This window comes from Meles meles, chromosome 4 (genome assembly GCF_922984935.1).
Source record: "Meles meles chromosome 4, mMelMel3.1 paternal haplotype, whole genome shotgun sequence".
Classification (NCBI taxonomy): domain Eukaryota; kingdom Metazoa; phylum Chordata; class Mammalia; order Carnivora; family Mustelidae; genus Meles; species Meles meles.
In genome coordinates, this window is record NC_060069.1 from 86,350,336 (window position 1) to 86,359,283 (window position 8,948).

At 39.6% G+C, this 8,948-nt stretch overlaps 2 protein-coding genes across 3 annotated transcripts in view; one reads left to right on the forward strand and one right to left on the reverse strand.

The window, feature by feature from the left end:
- EIF2A (eukaryotic translation initiation factor 2A) overlaps window positions 1-3,031 on the reverse strand; it is a 34,550-nt gene extending 31,519 nt beyond the window's left edge. For both annotated transcript variants that reach the window (XM_046001536.1, XM_046001533.1), the window contains exon 1: window positions 2,898-3,031. In XM_046001536.1, the coding sequence (XP_045857492.1) occupies window positions 2,898-2,925 (28 nt within the window). In that variant the 5' untranslated portion in view covers window positions 2,926-3,031. The remainder of the gene's footprint in view (window positions 1-2,897) is intronic.
- Window positions 3,032-3,452: 421 nt separating this feature from the next.
- SERP1 (stress associated endoplasmic reticulum protein 1) lies at window positions 3,453-8,948 on the forward strand. Its single transcript, XM_046001538.1, has 3 exons — window positions 3,453-3,678; window positions 3,989-4,064; window positions 5,333-8,948. Exons 1-3 carry the CDS (start codon window positions 3,595-3,597, stop codon window positions 5,371-5,373), a joined length of 201 nt encoding a protein of 66 aa, XP_045857494.1. The 5' UTR covers window positions 3,453-3,594; the 3' UTR covers window positions 5,374-8,948.

Below are 8,948 nucleotides of genomic sequence, written 5' to 3' on the forward strand. Positions count from 1 at the left end.
TGAATAAATTAACTCAGTGGCCTCAACCAGGCAAGCTGATTAGAAATATGGGTTTCACATAAGGACCACTGTTTTACATGCCTGGCATCCAGAATCCACCTACTAGAAGACTCTAATTTTCCAGGGAAAACTGTCCAAGCATGAGAATATAATTTGGTCCTGGTGATTCGATTAACAACTGAATGATTCAAAGATAAGCAAGATCCAGCCAGGCCAAGCCAAACAGACGGCATTGAGACTGGCAAAAAGCAGGCTTTCCTTTGGGGCTGCTGAGCTGGTTGAATATAAACATGGAGAATGTTAGCCTGAGAATGAATTTTGTTTTAAACATCTATTTATTTATTTATTTAGAGAGTGCTTATTTATTTAGTGAGTGCACACCTGCAAGCAGGAGGAGGGAGAGAGAGATGGAAAAAATCCCAAGCAGATTCCCCACAGAGCACAGAGCCCAACTCAAGAGAGGCTTAATCTCATGACCCCAAGAGCATGACCTGAATTGAAATCCAGTCAGATGCCCAATGGATTGAGCCACACAGGTATGCTTTGGCTTTTTATCATTTCCAATTAAAAGTTATGTCTAACAAGGGGCGCCTGGGTGGCTCAGTGGGTTAAGCCGCTGCCTTCGGCTCGGGTCATGATCTCAGGGTCCTGGGATCGAGTCCCGCATTGGGCTCTCTGCTCAGCGGAGAGCCTGCTTCCCTTCCTCTCTCTCTGCCTGCTTCTCTTGTGATTTCTCTCTGTCAAATAAATAAAATCTTTAAAAAAAAAAAAAAAAGTTATGTCTAACAAAATTTACTGAACAATGTCCAAATTACTTTAAACTCTAAAATTCCATGAGTCTAAGTTTAAAAAAAGATGTTGGAAGTAAAAGAATCTATTATTGGCTGAAATATCTATGCTAACAATGTTTACAAAATTAATCTGTGTGTTTACGTAAAAGAAAAATGGACCATGGAGTTGAATGACTAAATATAATCATGATTCTGCCAACTTGGAATATCAATCTCTCTGGGCCTCCATGAATATGAGAATATGAGGAACAGAAAGACTAGTTGACCTTTAAGCTCTTACAAAGTTCTTGATTTTAAGCATTATAAGAAAATTGTCATTCTTAGTTAATTTGACTGTAAATGAAGTGATGATCCTTCATGAACTTATTCCTCCATCAAACATTCAGGGTGTCTATTGTTTACCATGCACTGTACCTGGTACTGAGAAGTCAGGGAGGAGTAAAACTCTGCCCCCACTACCAAGGAGTTCACAGTCTAGCAAGGCAGAAAAGCATCTAAACAACCAGATAATTAACCTATGTGAAAAAAAAAATTCAAGTATATATGAAGTATAAAAATAGCCTAGGACTGACTGATCATCTGGGAAGAGTGGAAAAAAACTTCAAAAAGCAATAATGTTTGAAACGAATTTTAAAGATGAAAAGAAGTAAGTCAAATCAAGAGGAACAGGATAGTCCTAGGCTGAAGAAGTTCATTTTTCAAGGGTTTTATAAGCAGTTTTTTATAAGCAGTTCAATACTGATGGAGCACAAGCCGGGGGGGGGGGGGGGCGCGGGGGGGGGGCGGGGTGCGCAGGGATGCAAAGAGCTTTTCAAGGATTATGAAGGGTTCCACATTCTATGCTAAACTGGAATTTACCCTGTAAGCATCATGAAGACCCTGTAAGGATTTTCAAAGGGGAAAAATTTATAGATAATTTTAATGTACTATTTTTTTATTAGAGTTCAAGTAAGTATTTAGTATTCCAAAAATGTGAACATACAAGTTATCTTTACGAAGTCAGAGAAAAAAATCCACTTAATTATGTAATTATGCCTTTTAAAACAGTATCTGCCTGGCATAATCATCTAACAAATTATAGTCAGCATTTGATAAATATCTGATGAAGGAACTGCAGTAGCCAGACTGGTAAGAGTGGACGTGGTACTTAATAATAAAGATCTTAAAATGCAGAATGGGAAAAAGTGCAAGTTTTTAAAGGTTCCTTTCAAGTCTCAAGGGGACATAATCCCCTTCCTCGAAAGTAGACAACCTTTCTGTTAATGACTTTCTCCCTTCTACATAAGCTGTCCACGACTTTTAAAAAGCCTCTATTCTTTTCTTTCCCAACACCCCTCTCTGTATTTGATAGTCATGTGAGAATCCTAACTGTTACTGTAGTCCAGTCTTCTCGGACACAGTCCAAGACTAAGTTAATTATCTTTTCCAAAATTATAAACTCTAACTTCACTTCAAAATCTCAGGAATCCTCTCATGTTCAAATTCGAAAATGCTCATAACCATTTCAACATCAAACGTTGCCAGATCATTTCTATAATACTGCTACAATCCCAGAGCACACTTTCATCACTTTAAATCAACTAATACAGTTCTACTCTCTCTATTCTATTCTCTATTCTAATCTAATTAAAGCAAGGAGCACAGAATTTGGTATTACTTAAGTTCAGGTGTATTTAATATGTGTGCTCATTCTAGGGACTTAATAATTTGTTTTTGTTTGTTCCTTATTAAAGGGATAAATGATTTCTCACTGTCAACAAGGTCTGTCACCAGATAAGGGTTCGTATAAAACCAGTGCTGCAGACCCGGGGTAACAAATTCAACCAGCATTTTCTGATCTTATCTTCCTTCCCCAATTCCAGTGGAACTTGAAGCGACAGGGAGGAATGATGCATGGGCCAAAAGGGTGGGGAATGTTGGGGCCCAGAGCGAGGGCCTCACTTCCGATTGCCACGCTACACCAAGAAACCCAAAAGGCCTTCGAGATCTTCCACAACCCACAAGGAAAAGTGCATCAGACACCAATGCTTCTCGGGTTATCCCCAAAAGCAAAGACACAAGAAGAAAGTGCTCTGAAAAGCAGTCCCTCGCTTGTTCAGGACTCACCTGTCAGGAGCGGCGTGGACGGCGCCATCTTGTTCCGGAAAGAGAAACCCACGCGCTTGGGTCAGAGTTCACGAGGGCCAAACCCGGCCCCTACACGTCTGTTCAAGCGTGGAAACCGCGCAGAGCTATTTCCGGTATCACAAGCCTCGGGGCCAATTTACTTCCGGTTGGAGAGAGTAGCGGAAAGGAGCCCGAAAGCGCACGCGCAGCTCCGGGGCAACACTTTTAAGAGCGTCGGGAGGCTCGGCTTCGTCTTCCCTCTTCTGCTTCAGCAGGCGGAGCGCGCGCTTCCGCGGGGCGGATCCCGTCCAGTGCTGACGTTGGCAGCCGAACCCGAAGTAGTTCGAGGTTACGGACGGCACTGCCCGGTTGTTGCGTTGCATTTCCTTCCTCTTTCAGTCCACGCTCCCGGCGGCGGCCAGAGCGGCGGCGCAAGAATATCCCGGCGGCCCGCTGTCGTCTCGCGCGCCCGCCTCTCGGCCGGCCAGTCCGGCGTCGTCAGTCAGGCGGCGGCCCGCGCCCAGCCAGCGGCACTCGTGCTCGCTTAGCCCAGGCCCAGCGGCCGGAGCTAGTGCCCCGCCTGAGAGCCTCCTAGCTCCGGCGGCACAGGCACCGGGAGCAGAGCGTCGCGGCGGCACAAGGGGAGGCGAGCGAGTGCGTCCAAGGGGTGCCGGGGGCAGGTGGTGGCGCCGCGAAGATGGTCGCCAAGCAGCGAATCCGTATGGCCAACGAGAAGCACAGCAAGAACATCACCCAGCGCGGCAACGTCGCCAAGACCTCGGTAAGGAAAGGGCAGGCGCCCCTCGGTCCGCCAGCCCAGGCTCAGGCCCGGGTCGTAGGGCCGCGTCGAGTTCTCCCCGAGACCCGAGGCTAGGGGACCGGGGCCGCGAGCTGGACGCTAAGTTGGCGGGGGCAGGCTGGGGCGGGGTGGGGGAGGTTCGGGAAAGTGGGTGCCGGAGCTTGGCGGTTCGGGAACGCTGGGGAAACCTGTGAGTTGAGAGGACCCGGCCACCTGGACCGAGGTGTAAGCTGCAGGAGCCCGGGGTCGGAACGGGGTTTTGCATTTGAAAAGGGAATCTTCATTTTTACAGAGAAATGCTCCCGAAGAGAAGGCGTCTGTAGGACCCTGGTTATTGGCTCTCTTCATTTTTGTTGTTTGTGGTTCTGGTAAGTGTTTGGGGGCTACCTTTGGGTAGGGCGTTGGATGTACGGTTTGGGATGACGTGGTGACCCATAAGTAGTGACTCCTACCAGCGTAGTTCTCAACTTACCTGCCGTGAGCCCCACATAAGTCTCTCTCATCTGAACCGAATTACTTGTCCCACATATGCACAGAGGGTGGTGCTCCAGAAATTTCTCACAGGTTGATTTGTGCTCACAGGAGATCAGAAAAAGAGGTCAGGTCCTTAGTTAGTAATGATCAAGTTGGAAGAAATTTAGACCAAAACAAAAAAGCCTCACGGAATGAGAATTCAGAATGTTTTGCAGCCTCATTATCGATACATTTGCAAAAAAGCTTAGGAACGTGATGTATGTTATGGACGTTGAACTTAGTTTAATGTGTCCCAGAGTCTGATGTTTTTATGTCAGAATTGGGTACATTTTATAAAGTAAAGAAAGCTCTTGCAAAGAATTGATTCTGTATAAAGAAAACCTTTCTTTCTGTATAAAGAAACCTGACTGGCAACTTAATATATGAGACAAATGTTTTTAGATTAAAGAAACGTTTGACATATGGTAGGAAAAATAAGTTATCAGGTTAACTTGCTGTTAAAGTAATAGATTCTTGCCTCTACAAATTACAGAATATCCTTTCCTCTGTTCATTTATTATCTTCATTTATTATTAATATGCAAATTGTTGCATATTAAGTTGTTGATAGTGAAGTACACGTTTTTGTTTTTTACCTTCTGATATTTAAAGTTACTGATGTTTCTCTTAAACATTTCACTTTGTCTCCTTCCTAAACTTACTAGTTAGAAGCTCTCTTGATAAATGGCTAAGAGCCAAGCAATTTATATAACCTAAGGATTATCAAATTTCAGCTTTGTGAGAATGAGGAAACATGATTATATTACAGGCCAGACCTTAGAAGGACACTTAATATTTTGGGGATAAATCAAAATAATTCTATGCTAGAAAACGTATTTGCTTTGGTACTTGAAGTTCTTTCTGAAATGATTGCGTGTTGCAAAATCTCTTGGACATTTAGGCATAAAATTCAGAGAAGCTGAAATTTAAAAATATAATTTGACATTCAGTTGTCTAGAATAGGCTTGTCTTTATTTTTTTATTTCAGTGAAGTTGGGTAGCATTTACAGATAATTGAAAAGGTGCTCTTGGGTTCTTGTGAAGTACCTTAATAAGTATTTATCGTGCCAGACCTATTTTATTCAAAGCATGCTTACTAAAACATTTGCTCTTTCTCTTTACAGCAATTTTCCAGATTATTCAAAGTATCAGGATGGGCATGTGAAGTGACTGACCTTAAGATGTTTCCATTCTCCTGTGAATTTTAACTTGAACTCATTCCTGATGTTTGATACCCTGGTTAAAAACAATTCAGTAAAGCATCCTGCCTCAGAATCACTTTTCATATCATCCTTCATTTGTCATTCCAAGGTTTCTTCACAAGTCATTCCAAGTTTTCTAGTCCATACCACAGTGCCTTGCAAAAGCACCACATGAATAAAGCAATAAAATTTGATTGTTAAGCTACAGTAGTGGACCCTACTTATTCAGTCAGTAAAGAGTAAATTTTTTTAATGTGGTTATTAAAACAGTATCCAATATAGATAATTAGATTAAATTTATGTAGACAGGGTCTGGATTTTCTTAACCCTAATGTGTAAATGCAATTAGCTTAATTTAAAACTCGGAGTTACGATCTTTATATAGCTAGGCACTTTATTACTGTATCTTGAATTGAAAGCACACTCCCGTATAGGGTCATGTTACAGTCCTGTAATAAAGTGCTTATAATGGAACAACTACACAGTTAGCCTAGTTTTCCCATAACCTTTAGCACCTAAATTTTTTAAAAGGTAAATGCGTAATATAAAGGGAGATGCTAATAGCTACAACATCTATTTTAACTATTATTTCTGTTACACTACCTTGGATTTTGCATGAGTAATTATACTAATCTGAAATGCCATAAGAAAACAACTTGATTGAGCATTTTTTAACTTAATGAGTCAATTTATTTTCACTAAAAGCTACCGTGGTGGAGTAAAGTCAGGGAAAGTATGTCACCATTAAATTCACCAAAATTATTTTAATATATCAAAGGGGTCTACTATGCTAGACAATATTTTAGGGAAAAATACTACTAAAACTGGGTGTCTCATCAGGATATACTGATGAGTCCAATGTGCCATAAAACATCTTAGCACATTAATAGCACTTTTAATACCAAAAAAGGCACATCAACTAAAAACTTAGTTTGGAAATAATTTTCTAGATCTATGATTAAAATTTTGTTAGGGTACTAGATACATCAGACTAAAGTGCCATCTGGAATTAAATGGATTTGCTGATAAGGATCAGTGTTTAGTCTTCCCTTTGTTTTATAATTATAGGTTATGATCAAAGTTTCTTTTTACTAATGGTAAGGGTGAGAAGGCAGGTTTTGGGTTTTCTGGTACCAGAAAATTTAAAGTTTAGGCTATTTAAATACGTAGTCATAACTTGATAAAAAAAAAAACAACGTGAGAGTGTATCAGTGAATTGGAAAGAAAGCTGCTCATTTGCTTTGTTAATTGTCTCAGGATATCTCTTTTAAAATAAACTCAGAAGGGAAATCTTCCTAGTCATGCACAGTCTGAACCTCGGAGAGAGCTTCTGATACCCCTAATTACAGGGGGAGAATGAAGGAGAGGAGCAGGTAAGAATGTTTAGGAACTTAACTACTCAAGAATAGGGAAGGAATCAGCTGACCTTGGATCAGCAGGTTTTTATCTGCATTGTTAACCTGCCTTTCTCACCCAGGAAATCAACCCTAGACTTGTTTCCCTCTTTGAAGCAAGGGTCTTGGTTGACTAATTCTATTTTATTGTAACTAAAAATGAAAGTTTTTGTTCTAAATTTATAGCAGGTGCCTTATTCTTTGCTTTGAGTGAAACCATTCCATATCCTCTGGTTTACTATAGATAATTGGCTTTAAGATGTTAGGGGTTTTTGTTTTTTTTTTTAATTGTACGTGTCTTTATTAATTTGACTGTTAAATTGCTATAGCTAGCAATCATTTTACATATGTAAAGTTGCATTCCCTTTGTATTTCATGTGTAATTTCCTAATTGAGTACATTTTATATTAAGGATGGATTATGCATGTTTGGGTCAATGAAAGCTATGTCTTACTTGATTTGTCCTTTAAAAATAAAGTTCCCTGAATATTTGATGCCTTCTAAAAGGAAATGATTTTACAGATTTCTTATCAGAGTTTACTTTTTATAGTTAGTAGAAAATTATTTTAAAGAATGCCTACTATTATGTTGTACTTGAGTTAAGTAAGTACTCAGAGAAACAGATTAAAAGTTTATAACTGGGAATAAGTAGCAAGAAATACATTAAAAGCACAGTGAATTAAATACTTCCTTTCCTAGGGTTTATCCTCATCTCATTAGCCAAGTCTCATTCGAGGAAAAAGCACAGTTCCTTCGGTCTTCCTTTCCCAGTTGAATTTTATGTCATGCAGTGTTGAACACAGTGTGATAATATTGGGGGGTTTTCTACATTATCCAATTACTCTTTGTCATTTACCTTTAACATTTGGAGGAGTTGTCAGTGATTTCATTGTATCCATTGGGTTGTATATAATGTTACTCAAAATAATTGAGTTGGCCTCCAAAATAAGGAAAGCTTTTTATTCTAACAGGATGTATTGTAATGGGCTTTGACTTAACATCAAAGAAGTATGTATTGAATTCAACAGCTGGGCCATCGCTCTTCTCACTGAGGTTACTGGGGTTTTGCTGGCACAAAGGAATATCATGGAGATCTGGATTGTGTTCTTGGGAGGCTCATCATCAACAAAATTTTATTGCTCTTATAGTATCTAAAAATTTAGAGCCTCAAATTTTCCACTTAGAAATTGTTTTGACGTTTGATTTGTCTTTACCTACCTTTTTATTTAGTTTTTTAACATACTGTTTGAGATGCAAACCAGAACTTTAAGAAACGAGTTGGGTTCAACAGCAAATTCTCTGTCACTTCTCTTAGAGAATCATTTCCTGTCAAAATTTCATCCCACTCTAGCTGCTTGTACTGTGTTAGCTTCAAGTTGAATTAGAACAGAAATTTCCTAGTTTGAAAAGACCAATAATGAGCAATAAAGGCTAGAAGCCAGGCAGAAGGAGAAAATTCAGACGTCTGGACTTAGTTAATTCAAAGTAAATTCATCTATAGTACAGAGTCCTAAAGATAGAAAGGACATAGGCAGTTTAGTCCAACTGCCCCAGTTTACAGGGAAAAAAAAAAAAAATCATTTATTGAGCTATGTGCCAGATACAGAGTTAGAGCTGTGAATACAGAGTCCCAGCACACAACTATCTTTCAGTCCTATATTTTCAGACTATATTTGTGGTCAGTGTTTCAAGAGAAAAGTAAAATCAGATAAATGGTTTCCACTCTCTCAGAGCTTGTTGAGGTAGAAGAGCAGAAACTAGAATCAACATATCCGGACTCAGCTGTATCCTAGAGAAACCATAAGAATGACTGCAGAACGTCCACACACAACACTTCTCTTTTCATGAGCTCTTTACTTCTGCTTTTAGGAAAACCAGTAATTTTTAAAATTTTTTTGCATGTTGCAAACTTAAAAAAAAAATTGTCCTTTTATAGATGCAATGTCTTTTGAAAATGCATTTAAGTGACAAATTTACTATTGATATTTCCTGTACAGCACAAAAATAGATCAAATCAGTAATGTTATTCACTGTAACATATCCAAGAGTACATTTTTAAAAGGTATTTTATTATATAACCTTAGTGTATTTTGTTTTAAAAATTTTCATCTGTGATGTTGAAAAAAGTCTGGTAGCCCCCCCCC